This window comes from Myxine glutinosa, chromosome 1, assembly GCF_964187855.1.
Source record: "Myxine glutinosa chromosome 1, kmMyxGlut1.1, whole genome shotgun sequence".
In the NCBI taxonomy this organism is placed as follows: Eukaryota; Metazoa; Chordata; class Myxini; order Myxiniformes; family Myxinidae; genus Myxine; species Myxine glutinosa.
In genome coordinates, this window is record NC_136261.1 from 26,933,077 (window position 1) to 26,953,613 (window position 20,537).

At 42.7% G+C, this 20,537-nt stretch overlaps 1 protein-coding gene across 1 annotated transcript in view; it reads right to left on the reverse strand.

Moving 5' to 3' along the window:
* The window catches only part of MSH5 (mutS homolog 5), a 247,417-nt gene that overhangs the window by 13,068 nt on the left and 213,812 nt on the right, over positions 1–20,537 (reverse strand). Inside the window, exons 16-18 of the mRNA XM_078786777.1 lie at positions 15,524–15,598; positions 12,588–12,731; positions 3,083–3,220 (exon numbers count right to left, since the gene is read on the reverse strand). Coding sequence (XP_078642903.1) covers positions 3,083–3,220; positions 12,588–12,731; positions 15,524–15,598 — 357 coding nt within the window. The remainder of the gene's footprint in view (positions 1–3,082; positions 3,221–12,587; positions 12,732–15,523; positions 15,599–20,537) is intronic.

The following is a 20,537-nucleotide window of genomic DNA, read 5'->3' on the forward strand; positions in this document are numbered from 1 at the left end:
TGTCAAACACCATATCTTCTATCTTCTATCTATTATTTAAATTTATTATATTATCTTCTTATATCTACAGACTTGGCATTTAATATGGAATATTTTTTTTTCTTGACTTCGGTTTACTTTCTGAACTCATTATATCAATCTGGTGAGTTTCTTTTACACTTTGGTGATTTATTTGTTAAAAGAACCATGTCACTGATTGTCTGTCGCAGCAAGAAGTCAACAACAGGATTATATCACAGGTGGCATGACAAAATGTACGGACAGGTACATTTGATGATTGGCTTCACAGTCGGGTATATAAGGGTTGTTGCGTTCTTTATTATTGGAAAACAACTGCTGCACGTCTCCAAAAGTTATTGCCGCTTCCTCTGGAGATGGTCCGTCAACTCGACAATGCTGTTTGTCATGGTGTGGTGGCGTTACGAAATTCTGGCATGAAACAGCGTGCTATTGCTCGGCAGTATAGCATCACTCAAGGTCAGGTGTCAAAGATCCTGAAACGAAATGCTCAGAGGGGTGTCCCTACTCCAATACCGAGGTCAGGACGTCCCCGCAGAACCACAAGGAGGGATGATCGCCAGCTGCACCGGTTAGTCCGCAATGGCCGTACCAGGTCAGCTAATCGGCTTAGGGCTGAGTGGTAGCAACTGACAAATGTGCCTGTATCCAGAAGGCTAGTCAACCAATGACTGGTTCAAGCAGGCTATCGTGCCAGGCGTCCCCTGAGAAAGCCACGCCTGACCAGACAACACCGCCAGCGCCGATTGCAGTGGGCCAGAGAGCACCGTCAATGGCAGCCAGGACACTGGAATCACGTGATCTTCAGTGACGAGTCTAGATTTCTGGTCTATCGTCAAGATGGCCGCGTCCGAGTGCGCAGACAAGTGCTTGAAGCCCACAACGAAGATTGTATAGTGCCAAGAGTCCAAGCTGGAGGTGGTGGGGTGACCGTTTGGGCTGCTTTTCATGCAGGGGGCAAAACTGACCTGGTTGTTCTGAATGGAAACCTGAACCAGTTCAAGTACAGGGCCATTCTGGAAGAAACATTGCTTCCATTTGCTCATGCAGCCTTTCGAGGAAACTTTGTGTTCCAAGATGACAATGCACGGCCTCATCGTGCTCGCATGATCCAACACTTTCTTGCTGACCATGGTGTAGAGCATATGGAGTGGCCTGCCATGTCCCCGGATATGAATCCGATAGAGAACTTGTGGGCAGAATTAACGCGTCAAATCGACCACTTGGACCAACAGCCTGCCTCTGTGCGTGAATTGCAGCAGACTATTGTCACTGCATGGCAAGCGATTCCTGTCCAAACCTTGGCAAATCTCGTGAACAGCATGCCTCAACGTGTACGTACTCTCCTGAATGCTCGTGGGGGTGACACGAAGTACTGAACTGTAATTTTACTGTCCGGAATCCCAGTCGTAATTTAACTTTTGTTTTTGTTGAAATTTTTTTTGGCTAATGTGCAAAATAAAGAGATACTTCTGGAAAACGCACAGAAGTTTAACACAGTACTGTCCGTGAATTGAGTTCGATATCAGTTTACATCACTTTCAAGGATCAATTTATTTGCTTCGAAATGTCAAATGTGGTTTATGTTTCTTTTAAAGGTCACATTAACAAAATCAAGAATAATTTCAACATAATTCCAATGAACTTTTGGTTCTAAGTCATCTTGAAAAGTAAGTTCACCCCCACAAAAAATATATTCCATATTAAATGCCAAGTCTGTATATATATAAAATAAAGTTTTTGTTTGTTTGTTACTTGCCGGAAAAGATTCTGGCAAGTATGTTGATCGGTTGGTTTGTCTGTCTGTCTGTTTTTCTGTCTGTTTGTGCGCAGTACTACGTCTACACCGTTGCACGTAGAATCGCCAAACTTTACACACATATTTGTCTTGCCCTGGAATAGACTGTGCCCAATTGATGACGTAATCGGTCACGTGGTTCGGCCGCCATCTTTGAAAAACCTAAAAAATTTGCACCTCTATATCTCTGAAAGTGCTGAATAGAAAAAATTGAGACATGGCTCATTGTAAAGAACTCTCCATGGGGAATAAAATATGTTAATGATGATGTCATAGGTGCCTCCATTATGACGTCATAAATCGACAAGTACAAAACTTCATCCGATCAGATGAAATTTCTTGAGCATCATCAAGGAATAAATTAGTTTAGAAAACAAATAATGATGACGTCATCGGTCACGTGGTTCGGCGGCCATATTTGTCCAAAATGGCCGATAAAAAAGTACATTCCGGCAAGTCCTGGGTCTCTGACCGATTTTTCATTTGTTTGTTTGTCTGCATGCGCTAATCTCCTGAACGGTGAAAGATAGGAGGAAACCTCTGAAACAAAAAATGTCGGGACGGGCCCCGGGAAGGTTATAGGCTAGGCGGCGAGGTCGGTTGAGGCCCACCTTGGCTGGGCTGGGCCCATTTCGCAATTAAAAGCTGAGCTGAATTATAGTAGTCAATCTTCTTCGGCCGCGAGTAAAAGCTGCATTATAGTAGTAAATGAAGGAAATGAGGCCGCGGCCGGATAGTCAAACTCCGCTGCTTTGCAAGGCCACGTTTTATTGCTTTTTTAAATTTATCGTTGAGCACTAACTGATACTGGGCTCGCGTCAGACCTATGTACAGAAGATTAAATTCATTCAAAAAGAACCAGGGCAACGTCAGGTGCATTCAGCTCGTTAATTATAAAAACAATTCCTTTCACGACGTGAGGCGAATCGGAGCTGCAAGTTTGAGTGAGGCGAATTGGCTAAGGAGTACAAAGCTGGACGGGTCGCCACTCCGACGCAGGATGTTCAAATGGCTTATTACCCCAGTAAGCTGGTACTCATTTTGCCGATCTCGGAAGGATGACAAGCTGAGTCAACCCACCTGGTGTTATTTCAATGGCACAACAGGGGCTTCAACTCAAGACCCTAATATCTCAAGCCAGCCACCTTAACATGTGTCAACATTTTCAGACCACCAGCTTCAGAGATACCCCGTGAAAACGAGAGTGAATGTGCAATAATGGGTATAGTAATAGGTAAAGTAATGTCCAGATAGGTTGTATATTACCTGTGATGCTCGCTCAACCACCTGCATATTACAGTTGGCTTTCTTAGCGACGTGCAAAGCATAGCTGAAAGAAGTGAAACCATCCATCAACTTGTATAGGTACACTGGTTCGTTATTCTCCATCACCATGTCAAAAGTCTGGAACAAATACAGAGTAGGCCAAAACGCTATTTAGCAATGAATACAAAAGGTGAGTTAGTACGCAATAAATTACTGTGATGTTTCTTCACTGTGGATTATTTTTCCATACAAGATCGAGACTCAGGGAAGAGCAATGTGACATAGGGTATGGACTGACAGTGAGACAGTGGGAGAGCAATTGGACACAAGTAATGGAATGAATGAACAAGAAAAGTGGAGAAAGAGAGAAAGGATGGAAGGAAACACTGCAACCTGCAAGTGAGAGGGTTGGGCTAGGTAGGGTCAATGGGGATAAGGTATTGTGGATAAGATGCTGGTAAGAAAAAAATATATACATTTATGATGGGTAAGGATGGGGGGTGACATGATATGCCACTGGAAGGTAGAGTGGGATAGAAGGGCCTATAAAGGTGGTTCCACAGAAGGGATAAGTGCGGAACTGAAGAGTTGAGGAGGCGTTCAGCCTGGATTTTGGGAGTTTATCCAGGAGGGAATTACTTGAAGAACATATGAGTGCATCCTAGAGTTACTGGGGAGGGTCACAGGGCTGAGAAAGCAGAGGAAGTTAGACCGGAAGAGAGGTGGTAAAAAAAAGAAAAGAACCCAAAATGGTTGCCATTCAAATTGGCGAGAATGGTCTATGAGATCACATTTGAATAATTAAGAAATAGAAAATTGTTGGTACTCGTCCAAACAATTATTTGTTTTCAAGATGGTTGCTCGACCATAGTTAAATAATTAGATGGTTGATTGTAGTTCATCAATGTCTGAAGATGGTATACATTCGCGTTTGCATGTGTATCTATGCCTACTAATATCTTTGCAATTCATGAAAAGATACACTGGTGTTGATCTCTTAATGTAGAAGGTCTTCATGCAGCCAGAGGTAATTGTACATAAAAATAAGAAAATGAACAAGTACACATGATGTTTTGATATACAGAGACCCAAAGATTGCTATGATCAGACCAAGCACAATTTTATGGAAACTTTCATTGGAGAACATTAAGAATCGGTAAGCCATCAAAAACCGAACTATTTGAGGCTTTGGTAACGATATTGGGAAAGTACATGATAACTATATTCTTTAAAGGTCGGGGAGCAGACAATGTACAAAACAATGTACAAATGAGGTGAAACAATGTACAAAAAGGAAGCCTTTTATCCTTGTGCTGGTTGAAAGATCTCAAAAGTGAGAGGTTATACATATTTCTTAACAGCAAAGAAGAAAAAATTTCGGAGTGAGAGGCAGCGGTCTGTTGCCTATACACCACCCACATTCAATTGTGTAATTAATTTTTTTTTTCGCTCCGAAGAGTGTTTCCGTGTGTCAGGGCTGGACAGATAGATAGTCAAACAGACAGGGAGCATTAGCTTATTATAATGTATATACACCAGCAGTCACCTGTTGAAAAATCAACAGGCCCAGATGATTTGAACAAGGTAATTTGAAATGATGATACAGAGAATATTACTCATTAAACTGTGATGTTTCTTTTTAATTAAGACCATATAAGATGCATCAGAATTAACCGCTGGACAGAACAACTTGAAAACTGGATGGTATCGCTAAATAATAAATCAAACTCCCGGAAGTTGTACAACCTGTCCAGGAGAAAAAAACACTCCGTTGTCGCTCCCTTATGGAGTGGGTGATTGTAGTAGATCACTAGCATATGTCAGTCGATGTAGATTGTAGTATATCACCACAGCAGATTTCAGTTGATCACCAACTACAATGACCACGACACGAAAATCAAAATATCACGTTCCCCCGGTCCATCAGGACAGATTGTGGCAGGCGAAAGGCAGCAGAGAGGGAGTTTATTTTGGTTAACCGCACACTTTTTGCATATTATTATATAGACTAGCTAGCAGTCACCCGTTGAAAATCAACGGGCCTAGATGCTTTGAATAAGGTAATTTCCAACTTGTCCGGGAGAAAAAAAAACCCACTCTTGCCGGTCCCTTAAGGTGGGGGTGTTTCTAGTAGATTGTAGTAGATCACCACAGCAGATTTCATTCAATGTAGATCATAGTAGACCACTGCAGCAGATTTCAGTCAACAACCGACTATGATGACAACGACCCGAAAATCGAAATATCGTGCTCCGTAATGAGCAGGGCCCCTGGTGCATTGGGGGTTGCGGCAGGCAAAAGGCAGCGGGAGGGAGTTTATTTTGGTTAACCACATACTTTTTGGGTAATATTATATAGATATACAAAACTGAATGGTGGAGGTGAAGGTTGGGGGGTGGTGGGCAGGAGTGCTGTATAAATCAAGGTAATGCAATAGTTTGTGCAGTTCATATGTACACTCTTTCCTGAGTTTTCTTCCTGCTTTGACCATTTGGATGTAAAATATGTGAAACAAGAGGGAGAATTCCTTTTCAATACATGTTCTCTACTGGTGCCAGTGAATGTTCTTTTTTTAAAGCACTCAGCAATTGCTACAGAATAAGTTGCAGTTCTGCAACTGGACAACTTTCTGCAACTTATCATAATAAAGCCATGTACAAAGTTTCAGTTCAATATGTTGAAGGATAAAGGGAAAAAATCTGGGAAAATGACCCATGGATAATATGTGATATTTTCCAAGTACAAAAAGGCATAACTCTGTGAAAAATTGGCAGAAAACCCTGAAACTCAAACTTGTTCTGCAACTTGTCACAATAAAGTTATATATCAAGTTTCAGTTGAATATGTTAGAGGGTATGGGAAAAAAGACTGGAAAACCACAGGTGTGACGGACAGATGGAGAGCAAACCTATAGTCCCCACTGGTGAAACCGGTAGAGGACTAATAAAACATTTGATTGGTATATCAAGTCACCATCTACACCAGCAGTAAAAATGATTTTAATAATAGTATAATGTGGCCAGGATGGTGTCATATATTCCATTTGTAGTCCAATCGATGCGTGGTCTTTTGTCCTAAAAGCATGAAACTTGGCACAAAAGTTGATAAAGAAATCAGGAACATTTTTGGAAATGGAGTCACCACGAATTACCTCATTATGGTGTGTGGTAGCCAATTTTAAATATTGTTGCTCGACTTATTTCAACCCCTCAACGCAGGTGTAGCTGGGGGGATCAATGCAGGATAGCAGACCTACTTGGGGGGGGGATCTTAATTTTTGAAATGAAAATGAATGCACAATATTAAATTATTATTGGAGTATACTACCCAGTTAATTAAATAACAATCTTACTATAATTCAACAAATGCCTGTCTGTCTGTCTGTTACCAGGTACCACAAAAATGGCTGAACTGATCACAACGAAATTTTGGGTGGGTAATCCTGGGACCCCCTGGAGTAAAATAGGCTATGTTGTTTTCCCAATTTCCCAATTTTCTAATTTTCCCAAACACAATGGAATAATATTTACCGATATGAACAGTGATGTGGCTTTTATTTAAAACAAATACTGTTTATATTATAATGATTTGCGTGTGATATGATTCAACGGATGTTTATATAAATCGTTTAAAATAAAAAAAAGCCTTCAATTTCTGATATTTTGCCTTTTCATTTGGGCCTCCCAATTGAAGCCCCGCCCGTAGGGCGGGTACCGTTGCTACAACAACAACAACAACAACATGCATTTTAAGGCCATTTTCCCTGCTAGAGCGGGGGTTAGCCTTGCGGTCCCCATGACAATCTTCTCCATTTTGCCCTATTTTCTGCATCTCCCCTTGTTAACCCCCTTGCCCGCATTTCTTCTTCCACCATCTTTAGCCAAGTCTTTCTCGGTCTTTCCCGTCCTCTACTTCCTTCTACATTCATTTCCATCACTCTTCTAAACCAGTCACTTTCATCCTTCCTCAACACATGACAAAACCATCTCAACCTGTTCCTCTTCACAACATCAATCACAGGCTCTATTCCCATCATTTTTCGCAATTCATCATTTGTCTTCCTCTCTCTCAACGCCATCAATTTTACCGTTGCTAGTTGTATTAAATTCAGCAATTCTCTGTATGTGTTTGTGTACATGTCTGAACCTTATAAAATGAAAAACAGCTTCGCCCATTTCCCTCAAATTTGTATACATGCTTAGGGTACCCAGGGTAAGGTCATGGGCACGAAATACAAGGACATACAAGGAAGTTTTGCACAGGAGGAGGCCATTTGGCCATTCATGCCCTGCGCTGCTCCAACCTCAGAAATCATCCCCCCTCCACACACAATTACCGACAAATCCTGTCAATATCCCTGTACCCCTCCATCTCCAAATGTTTCTAAGTATCAATCTAATTCCAATTTGAGCCTATCTACTCTTTTTTCTGCCACTACTTTTCTCGGGAGACCATTGCATGCATAAACTACTTTTTGAGAGAAACACCCCAGCCTTAATACCGTCAACTCTCCTCTTCTTTACTCGCAGGTTATGGCCTATGGTCCTATCACTGTCAATTCTGCTGCAGTACCTGTCTACACATACTTTGTCTATACCCTTTATTATATTAATCATCTACATCATATCCCCTCATAATCGCCCCCTTTATCTATATATATAAAACACAGTTTGTGTGTGTGTGTGTAATGTTACCGATAGACTCCTAAACGGAGAGGCTTACGTGCTTGATATTTGACATAGACATGGCCATTGAGCGTGGGACGAACATGGCCGAACTCAAAATATTTGACGATCCATATTTTTTATTCATATTTACCTCAGCGCATTTCAGCGAAGTACCCGCTAATCTCAGCCGGTTCCAGAGCAGCTCGCTGATTCGCTCAGAGCGATCACGTGATGTTCCATTCCCGCCGCCAGACTGATTCGCTCAGAGCGATCACGTGATGTTCCATCCCGTCACACGTCACTTCACCTTTTATGCGATCGTGTTTTGTATCGATTTTGTGCGATGTGAATTAAATGTCTTTGAAACAGCTGTGAAACGTCTTTCCACAACCCTTCCGTAACCGATTGGAGCAGTTTCTTGCCGCACAAAACGAGATCCGCGAAGCTTGTTGGTCGAGTCGTGCTGACCAAGATGGCGACATGGCGGCTTCACTTTTCACGGAGTATGAGCGTTCTATATATTTTCAATTCAGTGCGCCCGTGATTTGTGGCATAGACATGACCATTGGGCCTTCACGGTGTAATTTGTGCGAGGCTTTTGTCCGAGTGAGCTTGAGTCGAGAGGGCGAATGTACGGGTTGGGAATGTACGGGTCTCCCTTCCCCCGCCCGGCAACACCGGTACTGGAGGACGTCACAGGATCGGTGAGTCTCCAAAATCCGCTTCGTGCTGTTGCGAATATGCAGGACTATGTCCGATTGTTGTGCTGCTCTCCGACCATGAGAACTGCAACGTCATTGTTGACTGGCCATCCCCTTCCCCCTCCCCCCTCTGTCCCCCCTTCCCTTCCCCCTCCACCCTACCCCTCCCCTTCTCCCCTCCCCTCCCCCTCCATTTTCCCCCTCCCCCTCCCTTTTCCCCCTCCCCCTCCATTTCCCCCCTCCCTTTCCCCCTTCCCCCTCCCCCACCCTTCTCCCCTCCCCCCTCTTCTCCCCTCCCCCCCCGTTCCCCTCCCCTCCCCCCTCTCCTCCCCTCCCCCGCCCAGCAATGCCGGGTACTTCTGCCGGGTCCCCCCTCCCCCTCCACCCTTCCCCTCCCCCCTCCCACCCCTCCCACCTCCCCATCCCTCACCCTCCCATCCCTCACCCTCCCCATCCCCCCCTTCCCCCTTCCCCCTTCCCCCCCTCATCCCCCCTCCCATCCCTCACCCTCCCCATCCCACCCATCCCTCACCCTCCCCATCCCCCCCTCTTCTCCCCTCTCCCCCTCCCCTTCCCCTCCCCCCCGTTCCCCTCCCCTCCCCCGCCCGGCAATGCCGGGTACTTCTGCTAGTAATATATAAAGTCCTGTCTCCTTCAGCCGCTCCTCATAGCTTAGCCTAGCTAGCGCTGGAATTACTGGGTTTTTACTAGCACTATCACTGGGTTTTTAATTACATTTTGCAATCTGCTCCAGTTGCTTAGCCAGTATGCTGGAACATTTCAAATTAATCAGATGACCAGCGCAGTACATGTGTTGCCTGTAGCAACAATACATAAGCAGATACTTTCCACAAAGTACAAATCAAATTCCCTCCATGGTAAAATTAGCCCGATGTGGGGAGAGGACTTGCAAAAAGTTGGTGGACTTTGAAGATCCTCCAATATTATTCGCAAAAAGTAAGCGAGCTATTGCAGTCACCATGGCCAAATTCCTGCTCCTACATACAGGGACGGACTCCATCAGCAGCACAGACGTGGGAAGCATCATTTGCTCCCAGCAAATTGCATTAGAGACCCGGCTGCGAGTAACATCATTTGGCACCCAGCATCAGCAGCACAGATGTGGGTAGCATCATTTGCCCTCATCAAATTATATGACCCATAGCCAGGTGCTGCATACAAAAGAAGAAGAAGGTATGCAAAATTGCAATATATACACATAGAAACGACCCACAAAACGTGTTCTATGTAGCAAGTAAAATTTACTACAGGATGATAACTTCGTTTCATTATAAATCAGCACTATCACTGGGTTTTTAATTACATTTTGCAATCTGCTCCAGTTGCTTAGCCAGGATGCTGGAACATTTCAAATTAATCAGATGACCAGCGCAGTACATGTGTTGCCTGTAGCAGTAATACATAAGCAGATACTTTCCACAAAGTACAAATCAAATTCCCTCCATGGTAAAATGTGATGTGCACATGGGAATGTGATGTGCACAGGGGAATTGAATAGTCATATTAGTCGGGAAAATGTTTCTGGAATGGTAACGCAGCCAGTTTTTGTATACGGACACTTGTCAAATATTTTCAAGAGGCAAACGCTCACCTCCATGTAGACAGCTTGACAAAGCTTACACCATGACATTTCAGCTTCGACCATACCAACTACACAAGACGAGTCCCGATTAACCTATGAGACATGATGAGTCTGAAGACTCATCGCAGTATTGCTGTAGAGTATGCTGATGGAAAGTTTGCCGTGCACAAGATGCAAAGGGTATTCTCAGGCATGGCTATAGACGAGGAGCATGGACAAAACAACGATGCCGTTAAGGGTGATGGCGGTGCCATTGGTCTGACAGAAACCAGATGCTCCACATCGCTGGACTGGAAATGGTAAGGGTAACTGACGAGTTTGAAGTGTCTGTTGACGACAGACAAAAATGACTGTTACAAGAAGCAGATGTCTATGATCACGAAAGGAGGCTTTAGTATCATGTGCTCAGTGGGTTGAAGTGCTGGTTCAGGGTGTAGAATGTAGATGATACGGGAAATCCATGAGTCAAAGAAAGCAATGACTTACTGACACTGGACACAAGGGATGACATGGACAAAGTTGAGACTTCAAAAAGGGCCAAGATCAGCTGGATGACTTTGTGGAATGACAAGGTAGGAATGACACCACAATACAACACCACAAGCCTTTTAGGGATTGCCATCATGACATATTTTGACATTTTTGTCAGAGGTGGCAATAGTAACAATTGACAAAATATGTCGTGATGGCAATCCGTAAAATGATTGTGGAGTTATATTGAGGTGTCATTCCTCGATTTATCATTCCTTCCGTGTCATTCCTTCCTACCTCGTTTGGTTGTTTTTGGGGGATTCGATCCCAAGATGTTTTTTCATTAAAAAAAACAAAAACTTATTGACTTGTTCAACTATGTTTTTCAAAATCTGGGTGTCAATGACGTCAGCATCCAGTACATTATTTTGAGGGGTGATTACACAGGGAACCCCCAGACCGTCAGGCTTCCTCAACAATATATCTTACATCGGTTGCTTCCCGAGTTCCCTTCATATATGGTCCAATATTCCCTTCCCTTCTGTCTTCACTCAGACATTCCGCATCCCTGTTGGCCTTCACTTTTGGAGTCATCTATTTCTTTTGTAAGCCAACAGGGCAGAATTTTCCTTCACCCTCTCACCTTTCTCTGCTCCTTCCCTTCTATCCCCATAATCTTATATCCTCTCAATGTTCCTTCCCTCTTCTCCCAAACTCCACTCGCCTTCGTTCCTTCTCCTACCATCATACATTCTCTTATTTTCCTCAATTTTAATTTCCTCAATTTACTCCCTACCTACACGTACACAATAAAGAGATACCTCCATTCCTACCTGTTGTGTTGCTTACTTAGCTAATGATCCGGACCACAGGAGTGAGATAACAGCCTTTATTCCATCCGCCATTTCCCTCTCTCCATGCTGCTTTCTCCGCCCTTTACGAGCATCCTCTCGGGTCCAAACTCACATGAGCATTTGCATCATCAATGTAATAACAGGACACAACACTATCCTCTTCTCTTCTGTTCCTTTTCTCAATGTTGGCATTTCCAATTTCCTCCCTCCCCACTCCTACTTACCCTGTGTAAGCGTAATAAATAAAAGCCATATAAAGGGGTCACATGATCACATCTATTTACATAAGGAGGAGGTACTGCACAATTTGCTTGAACAATATTATGCGTATGATATATGGAAAGGTGAATTTAGAATGCCCTTTTCAATAACTGGTATGACCCACTGTGAGCCTCTATGAAAGCCCTCGAGATTTTGGGCCTATTTCTCAATGGTGAAGAATTACTTTAAAATTCTAGGATCCAGATCCGCATCGGGATCTGGATCTTCACCAAAATGTAATAATTTCGTGTCCCTGTCATACACCCAACCTCTCCGCCAAATTTTGGCCGAATCCGTTCACGGCTTTTTAAGAGATATCCTGTTCACAGACAAACAGACAGATGGGTGAAAACATAACCTCTGTCTACCTTCAATAGTGGAGGTAACTAGATATCTGTGATCGCAAAGCGATTGCCAAGGGTAAACCTTCCGCAGCACCCGCGATCCAATGACGGCATATTTTTTTCAGTCCACCATATGGCATTGACCTTCAACATTTAGGGATAGAGTATAAATTAAGAAAACTTGTCCCCATCTACAATACATCCATAAAACTCAACAACATGAAAATCAGAGGAAAATTATTCAAGTAATTATCAAAAAGATGTTTTTTGTTCATTGGGTCACAATCTGAAAAAAGTAGGCCAAGGACACAACACACATATCAGGTGCACAAATTCAGTGCAGATCCATGACTATGATGCAAGAATATTTTGGAAGGCAAAGTGGTCTTTGTGATTCTGCATTGGTAAAATTGAATGATGACAAAAAAATGCTTCTTTTTTTCAGACCACCATTTCACCTTGACCTTTAACCCGGAGAGGTATGATGTCAATTAAGCATAAATGCACCCCTATCCTATAGGATGGGGGAGAAGGAGAGGGGTAAACAAGTTCAAAGGGAAGCCTCTGGTCTAGTGGAGTTGGTTTATCCATACATTCTCATTACCTGGTAGTGCAGCATATTGGAATTTGGAAGCATGCGTTCTTTGATCAAGTCGTGGTAGTGAGTGCACAAGATAAGATGTGGACAATGAGTGCCTTGCTCCAACCAGAAATGCATGATGGAAGTCAGCAAAGCGAGGCCAAGTTCCTACCGAAGATAAAGCAACAGTAAAAACATTATAAATAATGATTTAAAAAAATTCTCAAAACAATTACACCCCTTGTAAAATACTGTAAAGGTGCTCATAAATCCTTTGTTGATATTGTGAGGAACATGGATTAGTAAATCGTTGGCGTTTCACTTGGGGAGTAGAATATGTCCTACTCAATATCATTTGATCGAATGTCCTACTCAATATGTCCTACTCAATCCTACTCAATGTCTACTATGTCTACTACTACTCAAATGTCTACTACTACTATGGAGGTTTACTCAATATCATTTGATCGAATGTCCTACTCAATATGTCCTACTCAATCCTACTCAATGTCTACTATGTCTACTACTACTCAAATGTCTACTACTACTATGGAGGTTTACTACTACTACTACTATGAAAATGTCTACTACTACTATGTATGTCTACAAATGTCTACTACAAATGTCTACTACTACTACTACTACTCAAACTATGTCTACTACTACAAATGTCTACTACTCAAAATCCTACTCAATGTCCTACTCAATATGTCCTACTCATAAATCCTTTGTTGATATTGTGAGGAACATGGATTAGTAAATCGTTGGCGTTTCACTTAGGGAGTAGCATATGTCCTACTCAATATCATTTGATCGAATGAAGGTATTCAGGAGTGAAGATGCACTCGATTCCAAAGATGAATGATGGACAAGATCCCAAAGCCATTGAGGCTTGCAATTTGCACACACAATTTATTGCTGACCGAATTTTTTTTGAAACTTTTGGCGTTTCTGTGATAATCACACAGTCTTCTCCTTTTAACGGCCATTGTTAACCCACCTTCTATTGTGGGGTCTGCCAGGGGAAGCATGGCCCAAGTCTTTCACGAATCCGCCTGGCCAGGCCGGACATTTGGATTGTTAGGGCAGGAATTTGGAATTTGGCCATGATGTCAGCGATAGCTTGCGTACTCTTCACGAAGGACACCTTGGGATCTTTAACGTCCACCGAAAGTTGCTGGCAGACGGGATGCCCGTTTAACGTCCATCCGAGGGACGGCACACACACTGATGAATCACCCTGCATGTGAAACACCAGATGACAGTTATTTTATTTTATTTTTTTTTTTTTTTTTTTTTTGTATACAAGATCGAGGCTCGTGAAAGAGCGAACATTAATCACACAAAAAGACAAACAGACACATAAAACAAATAACATCGGGAGCGGTAGACAAGATGGGGAGAGAGGGGGAAGGACACAAACACAACATTTGAGAGCAGGGACCGAGAGACATGGAGACATCGAGAGATCTGTGGGAGGGAGAGGGCTTTGGGGGGGAGGCATGTGAAGGGGGGGAGGCATGTGAAGGGGGGGAGGCATGTGAAGGGGGGGGGGGGTGGGAGAGGTATAAACATATGGATACTGCCAGGATTTCCAGGAAATAAGTTGGAATTTCAAACAAGGTGGATCTGGGGTGAATTAGTGGGGGTAGAAAAGATCAAGGTTATGGATGGGGGAAGATAAGAGATGGTGGTGAACAGCTGTTTTAAAGACCTGGAGGGAGGAGAGGGATTGAAGGGAGTGTGGGAGTTTGTTCCACAGGCGGGAGAAAAGAGGAATGAAAGAGTGAAGGTGAGCAGAGAGCCGAGATTTCGGCAGTTTAACCATCAGAGGGTTGCTGGCAGATCTTGTGCGACCTGTAGGAATATTTGGGGGACAGAGCACAGAGAGAGCTGGGGGAGCAAGGCCGGAGAGGAGTCGGTAGAAGACAGAAAGACCACCTACCTGCCTGCGGTGAGTGAGTGAAAGGCCCTCAGAGATAGCTTCATCGCGGGAGATTCCAATGATTTTGAAAGCTTTGGATTCAACAGCGTGAAGCCGAGCCAGGTGTGAGGCAGGAGCACCAGCCCATAGGGGAGAACAGTATTCCATTGAGCTGCGGATGAAAGCCTTGTAAGTGGTGAGGAGCTCAGGTGTGCCGAGGAAGGACTTCGCACGACGGAGGATGCCCAGTCGGCGACTGGCTTTGGAGACCAGCTTGGAAATGTGGTTTTCCCAAGAAAGATCATGGCAGATAGTGAGACCCAAAAGCTTGAGTGACAGAACTTCTTGGAGAGGATTGTTGAGAAAGTAGATGGGAGGGTTGTCCAGTCGATCTTTTCGGAGAGACATAGTAAGAGAGTGAGATTTGGCAGGATTGAAAGACATGTTCCACTTGTTTGCCCAGTCTGTGATTTTGTCCAGGTCTTCAGAGAGTGAGGAGGCTGCAGACTGCCGATCTGAGGGAAGAGGAATGGAGCGGCAGAGAGTGGAGTCATCAGCAAAGAGATAGAGAGGATTTTCCAGAGAGTCAGAGAGATCATTGATAAAGACCAGAAAAAGCACAGGGCCCAGCACACTTCCTTGGGGAACTCCAGCCTGAACAGGAAGGGGAGATGAGAGAAATCCATTCAGGGCCACACGTTGACTACGACCAGAGAGGAAGTCCGCAAGCCATGCCTGGCTGGGTCGGGAATCGGGTCGAGTCAAGCAGTCAGCACCTTTATAGCTGGGTCGGGAATCAAACCCAGGCTAGACAGCTTAGAGGCAGCAAAAGTGCGTACCTCAAGGCCATCCTGCCAGCCCTGATAATCACATAGTACAGATTTAAAAAATATTACAGAATAAAAAATATATATTATATATATATTTTGGGCTTAGATGTATTGCAGTATGTATATGCATAACTAATTAATGAAAATCTCAAACATTCTCCTCTTTACATGAATCTCCTCTGAGGACTGTATATCACAAGTCTCACCTCTTTGGTACCCTTTCCAAATTCATCGACGAGTACCAGAGAATTCTCAGTTGACTCTGTCAGACAGCTTGTAATCTGCCAAGAAGTCAAGTAGTCAGCACGGTAATTGGTTGAATTACAACCACAGAAACTAAAGCCTTTTGTACTCTGGAAATTAAACGTTTCATCATGTCATGGTTTTTGCTGCCATCCTGACGACGGGTTGGGAATTGCAACTTCAACAAACAGCTATTAGGAGGCTGGCCTAAATCAGTTGATAAATCACTGCCCCTGCTTTTCTTAAAAAATGATGACCTCTGTCCCACACGATATCCCAAAAGTATTGGGACAGTACACAAACATGCAGGGTTATTAACACAATCAATTCGTTGATTTATAATAGAGTATTGGTTTTCCATTGGTAGCAAGGATGTCGAGTTCTACACAACTGCCCTTGGAACTAACAACGAACAAAACCACACTGCCACTAATGCTTTGTCGCAAAATTTGGAATACAAGCATCTAGCGAAGAACCTGTCCTTATGGATGGGTTAAATGCCCCAGAATTAAGGACTGGTTAATTCCCCCAGATTTAATGATGGGTAAATTCCCCCGGAATTAAGGACTGGTTAATTCCCCCAGAATTAATGATGGGTAAATTCCCCCAGAATTAAGGACTGGTTAATTCCCCCAGAATTAATGATGGGTAAATTCCCCCAGAATTAAGGGCTGGTTAATTCCCCAAGAATTAATGATGGGTAAATTCCCCCAGAATTAAGGGCTGGTTAATTCCCCCAGAATTAATGATGGGTAAATTCCCCCAGAATTAAGGACTGGTTAATGCCCCCAGAATTAACGATGGGTAAATTCCCCCAGAATTAAGGACTGGTTAATGCCCCCAGAATTAAGGATGGGTAAATTCCCCCAGAATTAAGGACTGGTTAATTCCCCCAGAATTAATGATGGGTAAATTCCCCCAGAATTAAGGATGGGTAAATTCCCCCAGAATTAAGGATGGGTAAATTCCCCCAGAATTAAGGATGGGTAAATTCCCCCAGAATTAAGGACTGGTTAATTCCCCCAGAATTAATGATGGGTAAATTCCCCCAGAATTAAGGACTGGTTAATTCCCCCAGAATTAAGGACTGGTTAATTCCCCCAGAATTAATGATGGATAAATTCCCCCAGAATTAAGGATGGGTAAATTCCCCCAGAATTAAGGACTGGTTAATTCCCCCAGAATTAAGGATGGGTAAATTCCCCCAGAATTAAGGACTGGTTAATTCCCCCAGAATTAAGGACTGGTTAATGCCCCCAGAATTAAGGATGGGTAAATTCCCCCAGAATTAAGGACTGGTTAATGCCCCCAGAATTAAGGATGGGTAAATTCCCCCAGAATTAAGGACTGGTTAATTCCCCCAGAATTAATGATGGGTAAATTCCCCCAGAATTAAGGACTGGTTAATTCCCCCAGAATTAAGGACTGGTTAATTCCCCCAGAATTAATGATGGATAAATTCCCCCAGAATTAACGATGGGTAAATTCCCCCAGAATTAAGGACTGGTTAATTCCCCCAGAATTAAGGATGGGTAAATTCCCCCAGAATTAAGGACTGGTTAATTCCCCCAGAATTAATGATGGATAAATTCCCCCAGAATTAAGGATGGGTAAATTCCCCCAGAATTAATGATGGGTAAATTCCCCAAGAATTAAGGATGGGTAAATTCCCCCAGAATTAAGGACTGGTTAATTCCCCCAGAATTAATGATGGGTAAATTCCCCCAGAATTAAGGATGGGTAAATTCCCCCAGAATTAATGATGGATAAATTCCCCCAGAATTAATGATGGATAAATTCCCCCAGAATTAATGATGGATAAATTCCCCCAGAATTAATGATGGATAAATTCCCCCAGAATTAATGATGGATAAATTCCCCCAGAATTAAGGATGGGTAAATTCCCCCAGAATTAATGATGGATAAATTCCCCCAGAATTAATGATGGATAAATTCCCCCAGAATTAAGGATGGGTAAATTCCCCCAGAATTAATGATGGGTAAATTCCCCCAGAATTAATGATGGGTAAATTCCCCCAGAATTAAGGATGGGTAAATTCCCCCAGAATTAATGATGGATAAATTCCCCCAGAATTAATGATGGATAAATTCCCCCAGAATTAAGGATGGGTAAATTCCCCCAGAATTAATGATGGATAAATTCCCCCAGAATTAATGATGGATAAATTCCCCCAGAATTAAGGATGGGTAAATTCCCCCAGAATTAATGATGGGTAAATTCCCCCAGAATTAAGGATGGGTAAATTCCCCCAGAATTAAGGACTGGTTAATTCCCCCAGAATTAAGGACTGGTTAATTCCCCCAGAATTAAGGACTGGTAAATTCCCCCAGAATTAAGGACTGGTTAATTCCCCCAGATTTAATGATGGGTAAATTCCCCCAGAATTAAGGACTGGTTAATTCCCCCAGATTTAATGATGGGCAAATTCCCCCAGAATTAACGATGAGTAAATTCCCCCAGAATTAAGGACTGGTTAATGCCCCCAGAATTAAGGATGGGTAAATTCCCCCAGAATTAAGGACTGGTTAATTCCCCCAGATTTAATGATGGGTAAATTCCCCCAGAATTAAGGGCTGGTTAATTCCCTCCATAATTAAGGATGGGTAAATTCCCCCAGAATTAAGGACTGGTTAATTCCCCCAGAATTAAGGACTGGTTAATGCCCCCAGAATTAAGGATGGGTAAATTCCCCCAGAATTAAGGACTGGTTAATTCCCCCAGATTTAATTATGGGCAAATTCCCCCAGAATTAAGGATGGGTAAATTCCCCCAGAATTAAGGACTGGTTAATTCCCCCAGATTTAATGATGGGTAAATTCCCCCAGAATTAAGGGCTTGTTAATTCACTCCATAATTAAGGATGGGTAAATTCCCCCAGAATTAAGGACTGGTTAATTTCCCCAGAATTAATGAAAGGTAAATTCCCCCAGAATTAAGGACTGGTTAATTCCCCCAGATTTAATGATGGGTAAATTCCCCCAGAATTAAGGACTGGTTAATTCCCCCAGATTTAATGATGGGCAAATTCCCCCAGAATTAAGGGCTTGTTAATTCCCCCCATAATTAAGGATGGCTAAATTTCCCCAGAATTAAGGGCTGGTTAATGCCTTTTAGAATTAAGGGCTGGTTAATGCCTTTTAGAATTAAGGACTGGTTAATTCCCCAGAATTAATGATGGGTTAATTCCCCCAGATTTAATGATGGGCAAATTCCCCCAGAATTAAGGGCTGGTTAATTCCCCCCATAATTAAGGATGGGTAAATTTCCCCAGAATTAAGGGCTGGTTAATGCCTTTTAGAATTAAGGGCTGGTTAATGCCTTTTAGAATTAAGGACTGGTTAATTCCCCCAGATTTAATGATGGGTAAATTCCCCCAGAATTAAGGACTGGTTAATTCCCCCAGATTTAATGATGGGCAAATTCCCCCAGAATTAAGGGCTTGTTAATTCCCCCCATAATTAAGGATGGCTAAATTTCCCCAGAATTAAGGGCTGGTTAATGCCTTTTAGAATTAAGGGCTGGTTAATGCCTTTTAGAATTAAGGACTGGTTAATTCCCCAGAATTAATGATGGGTTAATTCCCCCAGATTTAATGATGGGCAAATTCCCCCAGAATTAAGGGCTGGTTAATTCCCCCCATAATTAAGGATGGGTAAATTTCCCCAGAATTAAGGGCTGGTTAATGCCTTTTAGAATTAAGGGCTGGTTAATGCCTTTTAGAATTAAGGACTGGTTAATTCCCCAGAATTAATGATGGGTTAATTCCCCCAGATTTAATGATGGGCAAATTCCCCCAGAATTAAGGGCTGGTTAATTCCCCCCATAATTAAGGATGGGTAAATTCCCCCAGAATTAAGGGCTGGTTAATGCCTTTTAGAATTAAGGACTGGTTAATTTCCCAGAATTAATGATGGGTTATTTCCACCAGATTTAAGGATGGGTTATATCCACCAGAATTAAGGATGGGTTATATCCACCAGAATTAAGGATGGGTTATATCCACCAGAATTAAGGATAGGTTAATTCCACCAGAATTAAGGATAGGTTATATCCACCAGAATTAAGGATAGGTTAATTCCACCAGAATTAAGGAGAGGCTATATTCACCAGAATTAAGGATAGGTTAATTCCACCAGAATTAAGGATAGGTTATATCCACCAGAATTAAGGATGGGTTATATCCACCAGAATTAAGGAGAGGCTATATCCACCAGAATTAAGGATAGGTTAATGCCACCAGAATTAAGGATAGGTTATATCCACCAGAATTAAGGATAGGTTAATTCCACCAGAATTAAGGAGAGGCTATATCCACCAGAATTAAGGATAGGTTAATTCCACCAGAATTAAGGATAGGTTATAGCCACCAGAATTAAGGATAGGTTAATTCCACCAGAATTAAGGAGAGGCTATATCCACCAGAATTAAGGATAGGTTAATTCCACCAGAATTAAGGATAGGTTATATCCACCAGAATTAAGGATAGGTTAATTCCACCAGAATTAAGGAGAGGCTATATCCACCAGAATTAAGGATAGGTTAATTCCACCAGAATTAAGGAGAGGCTATATCCACCAGAATTAAGGATAGGTTATTTCCACCAGAATTAAGGATGGGTTATTTCCACCAGAATTAAGGATGGGTTATTTCCACCAGAATTAAGGATGGGTTATATCCACCAGAATTAAGGATGGGTTATATCCACCAGAATTAAGGATGGGTTATATCCACCAGAATTAAGGATGGGTTATACCCACCAGAATTAAGGATGGGTTATATCCACCAGAATTAAGGATGGGTTATATCCACCAGAATTAAGGATGGGTTATACCCACCAGAATTAAGGATGGGTTATACCCACCAGAATTAAGGAGAGGGTATATCCACCAGAATTAAGGAGAGGTTATATCCACCAGAATTAAGGACGGGTTATATCCACCAGAATTAAGGATGGG